This window comes from Heloderma suspectum, chromosome 2 (genome assembly GCF_057233095.1).
Source record: "Heloderma suspectum isolate Gila_16-S chromosome 2, 16-S_ref, whole genome shotgun sequence".
Classification (NCBI taxonomy): domain Eukaryota; kingdom Metazoa; phylum Chordata; class Lepidosauria; order Squamata; family Helodermatidae; genus Heloderma; species Heloderma suspectum.
The window spans coordinates 78,419,308-78,434,964 of NC_139459.1; the positions used below are offsets into that span (position 1 = coordinate 78,419,308).

The window sequence follows — 15,657 nt, forward strand, 5'->3', positions numbered from 1 at the left end:
ATCTACCGGCCGGCCACGGCCAGGCTGTTGCGGCCGCCATTTGCGTTCTTGCAGCCGTGATAGACTACGTAAGTATTTACGTAGCCTATCACGGCAAAGAGCAGGGGTGCAAATGATGTAGCGGCCTCCATTTCTGTCCCTGCTCTTTGCCGTGTTAGGCTGCATAAATACTTACGTAGCCTATCACGGCTGTTTACAAGAACGCAAATGGCAGCTGCTATGACAGCCGCCATTTGCAGCCGCAGCAGCCTGGCCGCAACCGGAACTCTGGCTGCGGCCGGCCCCAGCTGGCAGCTCCGCGGAGCTGCTGCGGAGCGGACACAGCCGGGGAGGATTCCAGGGGGAGGGACGGAGCGCCTCCCCACCACCACAGATGCTCTGACACAGAGCCAGGTAAGGGATTCATACATCCCTAGCAATAACAGGGCACAGAAGGGCTAACTTGAGTGCAGAGAATTAATTTAGGCATGAAGAGTGTTACAGTAAGTATGTCATAGAATTACAGCTCTGGAAGAATGCCCCCACTCTTTGAACAGTTTGAAAAAAAACAAATTGTTTTAGTGCTGTGGCACGCAATAAATATTATCTTTCCAAGGTAGTTGCTGTCAGGGATTTGAATGATGTGGATGCTCCTCCGAAGCTGTGTATGAAGCACCATCTGCATGGCAAAGGCTGATTTTAACCCTTCAAAAATGGTCCTGGTGTGCTTAATATTGACCCAAAGCTTATGATGGTGTTTCATTACAGAGTAACTGATTGAGGAGTGGTTCCCACAGACTGAATTCCAAGCACTACACTGCCAAGTTAATATTGCTGGTTTACGAGCTAGTTAGGTTGGAGCTTTAGAAGTATGGCCACTGCTGCAATTACTCTCCTTTATGGTTTCCTTCACAGATGCACAAAACATGCCTCACAAATAAGTTTTCTTTAAAAGCTCTTGGCCTACACAGTCTTTTCCAGCCCACCTGCCATCATTATCACATGTTTGTTTTAGTCATTTATGGCCCATCTGCAACCTCTTCTAGTTTACAAAAATGTTTCTGCCTCGTTGCCTGGAACTGATTTTGACCTGCTTGAGGCTATCAGGTGAGTGCCTATTCAGTCTAGGGATGTACGAATTCTTTACCTCCGGGTCTGGCGGGGGGGTCCGCAGGGGGGAGGCAATCCGTCCCTCCCCCCGGAATCTGTCCGGGCTGGCTCCACTTTGCAGCAATTCTGCGGAGCTGGCCGCTGGCTCCGCTTCACTGGCGATACTGCTGGCCATCATTGCCGTGCTGTATCGCTGGGGTAGGGTAGAGACTCACTACCCTACCCCAGCAATATGGCATGGCAATGGTGGCCGGCTGTATCGCCAGCGAAGCTGAGCCAGTGGCAGCTCCGCAGGATCAACACTACGAGGGAGCCAACCCGCACGGATTCTGGGGGGAGACAGAGGTGAGTGCTCCGTTCCGCCACGGGCCCCAGTGGGGCCGGATTCTTGGAATCCGGCCTCATTGGGGTCTGTGGCGGAATTCTCCCCCATTCCTACTATTCACAAGCCTGCTCTTGGTAGGCAACTATGCGTGTGCTTTATCCATGCCTATTCTGAGAGGTGAAGACTAGCAGGGGGAAGCAGCCCTTTGCAGACAGGGCAGGGCACCAAATTATTTTCAATAATCCAGGGCCATCATTTGATACATCTTTCCTGTCCCTGGATTTGTCTGATCTGGTTACATCTCTTTCTGCTGTAGAAACTGCCAGTGTCTAGCTAGATGCTGTTGTCTATGAAAGAGTTCCTAGCCCAAATGTTCTCTTAGCATCCACATTGCAAGCCATGAGCCAGATGTTTATGCTTCTATGCTGTTACTACAGGATTGTATTCCTTACTCCATAGTGTAGATATCAATTTGAACAATAAACAGCAATTTATAGTGAGTTTTGCAATTAATTATAGAAACTGTCTAAGCTAAATTGGAAGGCAGAGTTGAAATATGGCAGATACGACTCAAGCAACAATAATTTAAAAAACCCAGAATGCAGGACTTTCCCATGATTCTCACTAGTTAAATAATGTTTAAATGCTTGAATATGTGCTTATACAGGGAAAACACTGAAGATAAAGTCTGTTTTAGAAAAAGTATTTATAGAAAATATGTACTGCCATGTTTTTTCTACAGTTGCAGTGAGTCTAAGAGCTTGCAATTTAATCCTTTTTCTATGCTTCAAGAGAATATGAAAGAGCTGAGAAATGAGTAAAAACTTTAAAGATTCCTGTTTCTTTGTACTCAAACAACTGTAAACTAATGCTTAATCTTCCTTTTTTAATTTCTCTATTTCTCTCTTTTTAAAATGCCACAGTTAACATTATCTACAGAGATGGGAAGCAGCAAAAGAATCATTACTTGAAATTATTTGAACATTTTGACTTCGTCAGGTTTACTTGGAGCTTTCTGTTCTCCCCACCCCCTGTCTCAGTTAGCTTAGCAAAAGGGTTTAACCACAGTCTTCTGGGATACTTAGGGAGCAATCCTATGGCCGCTAGACAGCAGCTAGATGGCCATAGGATATCTGGTTTTCCAGGAACCTTCCCCCCACTTCCGCGCTGCCTTGGAGGCAGCGCAGAACATCCCCATCCTCCATGCTTACAAGAGGAGTGCAGAGCAGCTGAAAAGGGGTGTCCCAGGGGGCATTCCAGGGCAGGGAGGGCAGAAATGCCTGTATGACACATCCAGTGTGTCATACAGCAGCCTCCCCGCTCCCTCAGCGCTCCTGTGGCTAGACAGAAATGCAGTGTCGAGCTGAAAATGCAAGGCAGGAGAAGTGCAGAGGGAACGATCCCCTCCGTGCTTCTCCTGCCCTGCTTTGGATAGGCAGTCGCCTCTGAGTTCGGAGGCGGCCACCTATCTGGATAGGATTGTGTCCTTAAAGTACTGAAATGCTTGGTGGAATGGGTGGGAACAGTGCTAGAGCAAGAGTACATGCTTTGTTTGCAGAATGCCCCAGGTTCAGTCCCTGGCATCTGCAATTAAGAGTTTTGAGGTATCAGGTTCTATGCAGGGGCTCTGTCTGGTACCTTGGGGAGCTCCTGCCCTTCAGAATAAACAATACTGGACCAAATGAACCAATGTTCTTACTTCATATATGGAAGGTTACCCCCAAAGAGGCAAAATCTCAAAATGATGGTTGGAATGGAGAAAAGTATTAGGGCTGCAATTCTGTGCCCACTTTCCTGGGCATAATCCCAGTTGAACTCAGTGGGACATATTTAGGAGAAGACAGTATAGGATTGCACTGAAGAAGATACAAGGGGTAGTATCCATTAGGGCCCATGGGCATGTGGCCAGCCCTGGTTTGCATGCGGCCACTACCACATGCGGCTGTGATATTGTGCTTTGGGGGAAGCCCCAATACTTGCAAAAACATGTGTGCCCGGAAGGGGCACAACCAGCCCCTTCCAGTCCGTTTTCACGTATCTCAGGGCTTGTCCCCGGAAGAGCAATATCATGGTCATGTGTGGACCTGGGCTGGCAGGGCTGTGTGTGTGTGGACCGGGGCCCAGCAGGGCTGGCCATGTGTGCATGGACCCTATTGGATATGGCCTATAATGCCTAGTATGTTTTGGTGGCACACAAGCATACATAAAAAAATGTAAATATTAGGTCAAATGGCAATATAATGGAAAAAGTATCTTCTGTGACAATTCTATTTGACCCTACTGTTTAACATTTCTGTCTCTATACCCTTTTTAAAGGTAATGACTTGAATCCAATGTTAGTCCTACTTAGAGTATATCCATTGAAATGAATGGGATTTAAGTTAGTCATTTCAATGGGTCGACTCTAAGTAGAACTAACATTGGATTCAACTCATAGTGTTACTAGCCCCCCCCCCCACCAGCAGCAGCTGTTCTGTGGGGATTTGATCATAAGAATAAAGAACAGAAAGGAACTGCCAATATGCTACCAAGGATGCTTTCTACGTTGATTACTACCATGCTTTAGGAGAGAGAAATGTGAATATTGCTTGCCAGCTGATATAAGTAGGTAACTGTAAGTAGATTAATATTGACTCAGATGGGAAAACTGTGGGGTTCATCACATGGAGCTTTTATCCTGCTATTGAGATGGCTGTCTCTCGGAAGTTTGAGGGCTCTTTAGAAGACGCCATTACCCTCCAGGGTGTCTCCTGCCATTTCCTCCAGCCTATCTCATGTTTTCACCAAACGCAAAAAAAGAATTGGTTTTCCAGCCCACAGAACAGGAGAACTATGACCTCCCTGTGAAATTTGCCAATAGCGGAAGAAACTGCTGTGTCTACCTGCTGTGGGTGTTTGTTTTCAGTTGTTGGGGGCGACCAGGATAAGACTTGACAGGAGCGAGGGCAAGAATTGCTTGTTGATTGTGTCTCCTACCTCTGCATTTCTCAACTGGAGGGAGAAGAGGGTAAAATGCCTCCCTGCAATGAAGGGAGACATATCTGATCCCCCACCCCACCAAGCTCAGAAGCAACATCCTCTGTTGTTTCAGAGCACCCTATTAAGTTCAGTGGGGCTTACTCCCAAGTAAGTGTGCTGAGGGTTGCAGACTTACAGGGCAACCTTATGTCTACTCAGAAGTAAGTCCCACTGAGTTCAATGTGGCTTACTCCCACATAAGTGTGCCAAGAGTTGCAGACTTACAGAACAATCTTACATTTTATGTCTACTCAGACATAAGTCAGAGGCTTCCTGGGGGCTGCGAGAAAACAGTACAGCAGAAGTTGAGCTATGAAAACAAGACTCCCCCCACTACTTTGCACACATGCCAGGGAGGGAGGAAGGCACTCCCTCAGTTCAAACCACATGTCTGCCCTGTAAAAAAACCCTTCCTAATCTCGAAAAGAAACTGAAAGCTGGAAGCTCTGGAAAGGATGTGGGTTTTTATGGGGGGTTTGCTTAATGTAGAAACACACTAAGACTTGTGCTTCATTCTGTAGTTCAAAAGAATATATTTATCCCTCATTCATTTGAAAATTTTGGTAAGTTTCTAAAAAAATTAACAGAATTTGGTATGTAGCCAAATTCAATAGGTATAGCTGTTTCAGAATGGAAAGGACCATGTTGTGCCTGCCATGTAGCTGTTAAAGAGCCTGTCAGAAAAAAAGAGGTGGCAACCCTAATTCAGCACCATAAAGACGGTTGAATACACAGGGATTCAAACCCAGACTTTTAAGAACTAAGCACTCAAAGCTCTCTGGGTGAATGAATGAATGAATTTATTTATTTATTTATTAAATTTATTACTCGCCCATCTGGCTGGTCACCCAGCCACTCTGGGCGATGTACAGAATATATAATAAAACAGTTTAAAACAATAAAATTCCATAGTAAAACATCGTATTTCTAAAAATACCCTAACCCACCCCAAATGCCTGCCTGAACAACCACATATTTAATGTGCGATGGAAGCTCATTAAAGAGGAGGCATGGTGGGGTTCCCTAGGGAGGGAGTTCCACAGAGTGGGGGCCACCACAGAGAAGGCCCTCTCCCTCATCCCCACCAGTCTAGCTGTCCTGGCTGATGGGATGGAGAGAAGGCCATCCAAGGCTGATCTTGTTAAGTGGCCTGTCTGGTGTTGCTGGAGGTTCTCCTTAAGATAGGCTGGGCTGGAACCATATAGGGTTTTAAAGGTCAAAACCAACACCTTGAATTTGGCTCAGAAAACAACTGGTAACCAGTGCAACTCCTTCAGCACTGGAGTGATATGATCTCACCGACAGCTGCCTTTAATCAGGTGAGCCACCGCATTCTGTACCAGCTGCAGCTTCCAAACGTCTTCAAGGGTAACGCCACGTAGAGCACATTACAGTAGTCTAAACGAGAGGAGACCAGGGCATGTACTACCGATGGGAGCAGATGGTCGGGAAGGTAGGGGTGCAGCCGCCATATCAGATGGAGTTGGTACAGTGCTGTCTGGCTCACAGCTGACACCTGAGCCTCCATGGACAGCTGGGAGTCCAAAAATGACCCCCAGGTCATGGACCTGGCCTTTCAAGGGTAGCCGTACCCCATTCAACACCAGGTCAATATCCTCCAACCTGTTCTTGTCTCCCACCAAAAGTACGTCGGTCTTGTCAGGGTTCAGTTTCAGCTTATTCCTCCCCATCCAGCCACTCACTGTCTCCAGACATTTGGACAGGAATTCTATGGCCAACCTTGGTGAAGATTTGAACGGGAGGTAGAGCTGCGTGTCATCTGCATATTCATGACACTACACCCCAAACCTCCTGATGATAGCCCCCAGCAGCTTCACATAGATGTTAAATAGCATCAGGGAGAGGCTGGAACCCTGTGGCACCACACAAGTGAGTGGCCACGGGTCTGAAACGTCCTCTCCCAGTGCTACCCTCTGGTAACTGCCAGAGAGGAAGGACCAGAACCACCGCAATATGGTGTTTCCAATGCCCAACCCCTCCAGGTGGTCCAGGAGGATACTGTGGTCAATGGTATCAAAAGCCACTGAGAGGTTGAGGAGAATAAGGAAGGAGCATTCACCCCTATCCAGAGCCCTCCTCATATCATCCACCAAAGCGACCAACGCCGTTTCTGTACCATGCCTAGGCCTGAAGCCCGGCTGAAATGGATCTAGATAATCGGCTTCTTCCAAGTGTGCTGAAAATCTTTTCAGTTTTGCTTTCTCCCATACTCAATATCTAAAAAACTTGAGTTCTTTCCATCCCATTTATGAAGAAATTATGAATTTTGGTAAGTTCCTAACAAAAAAAGTCAACCAAATGAAATTCTGACCAATTCTTACTTAAAATGTCTTTTATGGTAGACCTACTTTCAAAATCATTCCATCCAAGCTAGGGATCAATAATTTAACCGTCCCTTGTACAGTGAACATAAAGGAAACTGGTAGGTGTGCCCAGGCAAATAGATTCAGAATTTCATTACTGTCAAAGTCTAAAATGCTATTTCTTTGGAATTTTAGATGACTAAAGCACACATAATATTGTTTTTAGATTAAATTGGATTTAGGGAATAAAAAGAAAAATATGCTTTGCAGAACTGCATATTAAATAGAAAGAACTTACACCTATTAACATAGGCAGGGAAGATTGTGAACTTACTTCCCTTCTCCCTTTCATTATCATCAATCTTAATTACAATTTGCATTTGGTTTTCATGCAGGTGGTTGATCAGATTGATACACTGACGTCTGACCTGCAGCTGGAGGATGAGATGACTGACAGTTCAAAAACAGACACATTGAACAGCAGCTCTAGTAGCACAACAGCATCAAGTTTGGAAAAAATCAAGGTGCGAGCCAATGCACCACTCATCAAGCCTCCAGCCCATCCATCTGCCATTCTTACAGTACTAAGGAAACCCAATCCACCACCACCACCTCCACGGTTGACTCCTGTGAAGTGTGAAGACTCTCATCGGACAGTTACCCCTGCCAACCCTGTAAAGACTAATGGGACTCTACTACGAAATGGAAGTTTACCGGGAGGACCCACTAAAATTCCAAATGGAGATATATGTTGTATAACTAATAGTAACTTGGACAAAGTTCTGATGCAACCTCTGATGCACAGATCTGAGAAAGACAGGTGTCCTCAGCCTGGAACAAGAGAACGGGTACGATTTAATGAAAAGGTGCAGTACCATGGCTATTGTGCTGATTGTGATGTTCGGTATAATATTAAAAATAGAGAGGTTCACTTGCACAGTGAACCTGCCCACATGCCAGGAAAGCTCCCTCACCAGTGTCCTCCCTTACCACCACCACCTCCTCCTCTTCCACCTTTTCCATTAGAGAATGGAGGGGTGGGAATAAGCCCGAGCAGTAGCTTTCCTCCTCTCAGACCTGCAACTGTGCCTCCACAAACTGCACCAAAACCCCAGAAGACAATTTTGAGGAAATCGACCACTACCACAGTGTGATATATCCCACTTGCAAAACTGTTTGTTTTTTCTTATGTATAAACATAAAAAAGGTAACGAGCACTTTCTACTCGAGCAATAAAAAGTCCAAATATATTACACCCTTTCTTCTATGAAGTGGCATAAAAATAATGTGGTAAGTACAGAGAAAATCACTGAATGATATTTGATTCATAAATCCAATAATTTCATTGTTGGAAGCAGAACACCCTTATCTATAGCCTAAACAATTGACAATTTACCGGGGGAACCATAGACATGCTGTAGCAATTAATGGTGAAGTAAAATCCTCTATAGAAAATACAATAATTTGTTCTGCAATGTATGTTTTAAACCAGGGATGCAGAATGTGTGTCCCTCCAGGTGTTTGACTGCAACTCTCATTATAACTTACCAGTCGTTTGTTGACTAGGGTAGATGTGAATTGCAGTCCAACAACATATGGAGGACCACACATTCCTCATCCCTGTTTTATAGTATGTCATACTTGCAAAATACATTTTCTAGGAATGTCATATATGATTACAGATTCTGGCTGAACATCAGGAAAAACTTCCTGACTGTTAGAGCAATACGACAATGGAACCAAATTACCTAGGGAGGTGGTGGGCTCTCCCACACTGGAGGCATTCAAGATGAAGCTGGACAGCCACTTGTCAGGGATGCTCTGACTTGGATTCCTGCATTGAGCAGGGGGTTGGACTCGATGGTCTTATAGGCCCCTTCCAACCCTACTCTTCTATGATTCTGTGATTCTACACGGAATGATCTGAAACTGCAGAGATCATGGATTAAAAGGGAATTTGCAACAGAAGCAAAAAAAAGTCTTAGAATATTATAGTGCAAATCCTTTTCTTCTCAAGAAAATATGAGCTGTTGTTTGACAGCCCAAATGTTCATCATCACTTTAAAATGTTCCAGAAGAGCAACTGGAGGATAACGATATTTCCATCAAGAGACATGATAGGATGTCAGCTTTCACTGACTGCTGTGAAAAATGGAACAAATGTTGTTTACTTGTTAATGATAGGTCATATGTTAAGTCTTCGGTTTCTTGCTTATATTCTCTTTCAGTAATAATAATAATAATAACCATCATCATCCTGTTAACAGCAGTAGAAAATTTGCCATAGGTTATAGGCTTAGGAGCTTAAACAGTTGAAACAGACTTAGAAGACAGAAAGCACTGCCCAGAAACAAAATATTAGTATTCAAAATATATTTTTCCCTCTCCCCTTCCCGCCCCTCTTTGTACTTGGCTGACTGTTGACATGATGGGGAAGAATACTCTCTGATGTGTAAAAATGGTTGCAGAGTCAAGTTAAAGTATGCAGATTATACACTTGAACTATGGCACTTTGAGTAAAATCCAATATAAATCCTACTTAGAGTAGATCCATTGAAATAAATGGGACATAAGTTAGTCTCATTCATTTCAATGGATCTACTCTAAGTAGCACTTATGTTGGATTTTACTCTTTATATCCAAGCCATTATAACTGCAACCTTTAATAAAATTAAATTAAAATGAGATTTTGGTAGCTCCACCCTTTAGTTCTCATACTTTATCTGTTCATATATTTGTAGCCTTGGTTCAGCAATGAAACAAAACAATGATAAAATGATAATTAATGGCATAGTCTGGCCAAAGTAAAGCACTTTAAAGTCCCGTTGATTGTAAAGGGAAGAAGATGAGCGCTTGCTTAACTTTAGTGTGCATATTTCGTATACAAGCCACATTTCTGGTCAAAATTGTTAGTGAAAAGTTTGATTTTATGCAGATATGCTTTGAGGTGAAACATTTCACATCAGCATTGTACTCATTATTGCATCCTGAGTTTTGTTTTAAGTATTAGCACAGGGATAGACAACGTGGTTGCCCTCCAGATGTTTTGAACTACAACTCTCAAGCCTCAGCCAGCATGACCAATGGTCAGAGATTAGTGGAATTGCTTACCCATTTGGGTTTAGCACGAATCATACATCCTTTCATAAGGGGTCCAAATTGTTCAGCTGTTACCCACATTAAAAACCCACTCAGTCAGGATGCAAACTTGTAGATATGTAGCTTGGAGTAAGTAGACACATACCTGGGAGTAAGTAGACATTGATTGTAGGGAAATATGCATTCTTATATGGGATTTGAATGCAATCGGGAATGTTGTAATATTGTTAGGAATGAAGAATGTATGTATGTATGTATGTATGTATAGTGTTAGGAGCAAAGAGCCAGTTCTGGTCACATCTTCTCTGTGGTGCATGAGGAATACTCAACAACTCTGCAGATACCTATGTAACAGAGGTTTATAGGATAATGGAGATGTATAAGTCTTCAGTAGCATCAAAAGTGAAAATTAAAGTGTAAGACTGCAATCCTGTACATAGTCTCACACACACACACACACAATTGAAATTGATGAAGGTTCTCAAGTGGCTGTTCCAGATTGCAGCTTTGACACATTTATAGCAAAATAAGTTAAAATGATGTTTTATACCTTAAGTTTGCTGACTGTTCTGTTCTGCTTCTCAGTCTGGTTTGATGCTTCATTTTTTTTTCTTTTTCAAATAAGTGAGATATGTGTGTGTGTGTGTGTGTGTGTGTGTTCTAATTCCACTGCCATGCTGGTTTTTAAAAATTTGACATTGCTTGATTTGGTTGTTTTTTTCTGTCTGATTTATTTCTTCTTAATATTTGATTCAGTTATGATATATGTTTGTGTCTACTCTTAACATTCTTGATCTCATAGCCCCATCCATGATAGTTTAAATCTATCATAACATACTTTTTTGGGAATGGTTATGATTATGACTTTCCTATGATAGAATATATAGGACTGGGTGAATACTTTGGGGATAGTCTCTGATGATCATATGAAAAGCAATTGAGATTCTTGAGGAAATGGGGCATTCATTGCAAGGCATGAACTGACAGTTATGTTATAACAGAAATAACTTATTTACAGTGCAATCTTAAACATATATACTCTGAGGTAAGTCCCATTTGTTTCAATGAGGTTTACTCCCAGTAAGTGGGTATAGGATTACAGACATATTTTGTATTCCTCGCTATTAAGGGAAATAAGCCAAATATTCATAATTCTGAACATCTGATATAGTTTCAAATTCCTAGGATACTTTACAAGCAGAATATAAAACTAACATCAAACTTAAACACTTTTGAGCACATTGAGAAAACAATGCACATTGTTTTCTCAATGTGCACATGTGCACATTGCACATTTCTCAATGTGCACATCAAGCACATTGAGAAAACAACAGAATGACATTTAATAGGGACAGATGCCAAGTTCTGCACCTAGGAAAAAGAAACCAAATGCACAGTTACAAGATGGGGGATACGTGGCTCAACCACACTACAAGCGAGAAGGATCTTGATCACAAGCTGAATATGAGCCAACAATGTGATGTGGCTGCAAAAAAGGCAAATGCTATTTTGGGCTGCATTCATAGAAGCATCGCTTCCCAATCCCGGGAAGTACTAATTCCCCTCTCCTCAGCACTGGTTAGGCCTCATCTGGAGTACTGTGTCCAGTTCTGGGCACCACACTTTAAGAAGGATGCAGACAAACTGGAGAGGGTTCAGAGGAGGGCAACGAAGATGATCAGGGGACTGGAAACAAAGCCCTATGAAGAGAGACTGAAAGAACTGGGCATGTTTAGCCTTGAGAAGAGAAGACTGAGGGGAGATATGATAGCACTCTTCAAGTACTTGAAAGGTTATCACAGAGAAGAAGGCCAGGATCTCTTCTTGATCATCCCAGAGTGCAGGACACGGAATAATGGGCTCAAGTTACAGGAAGCCAGATTCCGGCTGAACATCAGGAAAAACTTCCTGACTGTAAGAGCAATACGACAATGGAACCAATTACCTGGGGAGGTGGTGGGCTCTCCCACACTGGAGGCCTTCAAGATGAGGCTGGACAGCCATTTGTCAGGGATGCTCTGACTTGGATTCCTGCATTGAGCAGGGGGTTGGACTCGATGGCCTTGTAGGCCCCTTCCAACCCTACTATTCTATGATTCTACATGCTTATCTCTTCCATTGGAGTCAAGGAGACTTAAATCTGGGAAGAATTGCGATTCTGTGTATGGAGCCATGTATAGATTATAACCCACACCCATTATATATTGGAATTTTCCATTTTCAGAACCAATTATAATATAATTTTCAGTTGCATAATTTAATATAAGGGCCACATTGTCAGAGTGATGTAAGTTCACAATGGTGTGTAGCTCATAAAAATTGCATTAACATTTCATCATAGTTCTGTATCAAAAAGTGATAGGCGAACTGTCTTGGCTTGATTTACAGTTGGCACAGTATTTACAAAGTTTGTCAGCAGGCCTTCAGAAAAAGCTCATCCATTTTCAAAGTGCTTTCTCCCAAGTCATAAGGCTACCACAAACATGCTCATTACTGCATTCTTCTGGGAAATGTAGTTTGGTTGTTGTAAACATACAACACGCGTATACCATGTACAATTTAAATTGTGGCAAAAGGTGATGCTGCAATGCCACGGCTCAGACATTCTTGTGGTTTATTCTTTCATGCAGTACTATATTGCTTAGCAAATTTAACGGAAAGCTGGGAAATGAACTCTGAATTTGTGGGAGCATCTCTGTTCATGTACTAAATGAATTTGCTCTACTTGTGCCATAAAAACATTTATTAGCTTCTAGACCCAGAAGCTGGGGAAAGAGTGCATTGATGATAGGAGTAATGAACTACAGGGCATACCACAATGTATGTAAGAGTTTTTTGTGAAAGAAGAAAATATGGCAGCAGAATTGTAGTACTCAAATAGGCTTGGGACACAGTAGAGCGGTCACTTGGCTGTGTTAAGTGGGTTTGAATAAATTTGCGATTAAGCAGGGATAGCAGGAAAACATCTCTAATTCTTAATCTGTTAAATACTCCACCCATTTTCATAGGTGTAACCATTTATAATTAACTGATGACTAATACCAGGTGCAGCCACTATTTCAACAGAGGTTTGCATAGGGATGTCAGAGAATTCTGCCACGGACTGAAATGGGATCGAATTCCCTTCAGTCGGTGCCACGGAATCCTCTGCGAACGGCACCATGAGGTCCTGCGGAGCCAGCAGTCATGCGGCTTTTCTATTGTCGTTCACAAGGAGTCACGGAATTTTCATAAATAAAAAATATAGTTAGCAGTATAGTAATAGTATGATAATAAATACGTAAGGTTTTTTAAAAAATGAATTGTGCTTACCACGTTGTTTGTGGGTGTCCTTTTTAAATTGAAATCCTCCTTCTCCGTTGGGGAGTTTACTTTCAGCCAAAACACTTTCTCTTCCTTGGAGCTTCCCAAAAGAAGGCTGTCTTAGGTGTGCCTGATAGATAAACTATTTGTTTAAAGCAACACTGTTTTAAAGAAAGAAAAAGGTCCTGGAGCCCTGCACAATGTATTATTCTCCCTGCTAAGCTCCAGGACCGGCGTGGTCATTTTAAATGGTTTTGTCTTTCTTTAAAACAGCGTTGCTTTAAACAAATAGTTTATCTCTCAGGCAAACCTAAGACAGCCTTCTTTTGGGAAGCCCCTACAAGGATGAGGAGGTGTTTTAGCTGAAAGTAATTATTGCACGTCGGGGCAGGGGAAAAAATACGTAAATATTTACGAAAAATAGCGATTCTTACGGAAGTATGCAGACTCACAGAGACGGCTGGGCACAGGAATTACATTTGTCAGTACGGATTTATCTACGTAATTTTCAGAGTGGAAAAAAAAGAGGAGAATTCCGGGGCCTGTGAACAGCCGAACGGAGCACTAGACGCAAACTGCGGAAGTCAAGCGGCACGGAAGGTACACAATTCGTACATCCCTAGGTTTGCATTTCCTATTACTGGCCTATCAAATTGACAGTTATATTGCTTTCTTTCTTGCTCCCCCCCTCAACATTCTCACTCACATTGGTGGGGGGGTCATGTCCCACAACCATTGAAAGAACATGTGAGGGGGGCACATGGACTGCCCTTCACATATTCGGAGCACATCAAAAGCAGTTCATGTGTGCATAGAGAACTTTATGACTTTCTCTGAATGCATGAATGGCAAGTGTGTGTGTCAGGGTGGAAACTGAGCCCATAGAGCCCCAGAGCAGTTCTGATTCTGAGGAGGAACAGCAATCCGTGGGAGAGGAGCTCGTTCATCTCTCACAAGCACAGCAACTGGCAGAGATTCCTCCTGCCAGCATTCCTGGGATAGATAGTGACCCTGGCAGTGAGAGAGCGCTGGAGGGGGGCTTGCTGGATGCTTGGCGCAGACGCAGGGAGCGACAACAGATGGAGGGCGCAGAAAGGAGGCGTAGCGCTCGTTTGGCACGCAAACAACGGTCGTGTCCCGAGGACCCAAGGGAAAGAGGGAGGATCTTTCCCTAGCCCATAAGTTCAGGGTCTTCCTGTGATTCTCCTTCAAATGGGGACGAACTGCCTTACCTGGAGCTTAGGCTACTCTGCTATCTTTCCCCAGTGCTGTTCCTTGCTTTGGCGTTAGCGACTAGTATTCTGAAAGAGTCATAAAGTAATAAAGGAATAAAGTGTCGGAAAGAATTCCTCATCATCTGTGTTCTGAGTTGGCTATTGGTGGGGACTGCAAGAGGCAGCTAGGGCGCTCCTGACAGTGTGACTGCTGGGTGTGGTGACAGAGGGTGGGGCTGGCCAGAATGCCCCCCCCCTGAACTTCATGCATTCTTTCAACGTGTACAGCAAGGGTGTTGAACTTCTTTCAAGAGCAGGGGAGACTGGCTGTTGTTGCCAGACAGACTTCAGCAGCAGGGCTAATTCAGGAAAGGGCAAGTGAAACCAAAGCGGGGCGGGGGGGAAGCGTCTCAGTCTTAAAACCACTCCTAAGAACTGTCTCAGTTCCATGTGGATGAAGTGGAGACAAACCAGAGACAACCCATGGTTCTGGGTTTGGATGTAAAGACAACCCATGGTTTCGTCAACTCTGTGACACAGTTTGTACGTAACAGCAATTCCTGGTTTATTTAACCCAGGAATTGCCAACATCTAATAGGTTTGTGTGGGAGACAGACCACTCACACCACTTCCACTTTCAGTTAACAACCATTCTTGGGTTGTTATCATGATGTCTGAATCAGGAAACTGATTCAGCCCTGCCCTCTGCCACCACACCCAGCAGTCACACCCTTGCCATTCTATGCTCACATGTAAACCTCTTTTGATGTGCTCTGAATATGTGGAGAGTTAGCCCAACAAACCATAGCCATGATAACCATGGGGTTCCACAGGGCTTGGTTTTGTCTCCCATGCTATATAACTTCTGCATGGAACCATTGAGTGCGGTCATCTGGAGTGCTGAAGTGCATTGTCATCAGTATGCTGATTACACGCAGCTTCTATTTCTCCTTTTCATCTTCTTCAGGAGAGGCTATGGAAGTGCTAAACTGGTGCTTGGCTGTGACAATGGACTGGATGAGGCGTAATAAACTGAAACTCAATCCAGACAAGACTGAGATGCTGTTGGTGGGTGGTTCTCCTGACCGGGTGGAGGGTGCTCAACCTATTCTGGATGGGGTTGCACTCCCTCTGAAGGAGCAGGATCGTAGCTTGGGGTCCTCTTGGAGCCATCTTTGTCACTTGAGGCTCAAGTAACCTCAGTGGCATGGGGTGCCTTCTATCAACTTCGGTTGGTGGCCCAGCAATGCCCTATCTGGACAGGGATAACCTGGCTTCAGTTGTC

At 43.8% G+C, this 15,657-nt stretch overlaps 1 protein-coding gene across 20 annotated transcripts in view; it reads left to right on the top strand.

Annotated features, from left to right (window-relative positions):
• The window catches only part of PRR16 (proline rich 16), a 197,471-nt gene that overhangs the window by 131,453 nt on the left and 50,361 nt on the right, over window positions 1-15,657 (top strand). For 16 of the 20 annotated variants that reach the window (XR_014787710.1, XR_014787699.1, XR_014787700.1 and 13 more), the window contains one exon: window positions 7,152-8,046. Coding sequence is in view for 2 of the 20 variants with exons in the window: in XM_084833940.1 (XP_084690066.1) it covers window positions 7,152-7,910 (759 nt within the window). In the remaining 18 variants the exon portion in view is untranslated. Of the gene's footprint in view, window positions 1-7,151; window positions 11,300-15,657 lie in introns of those variants that run through there. The other 4 variants (XR_014787714.1, XR_014787713.1, XM_084833941.1 and 1 more) reach the window with 2 other exon arrangements.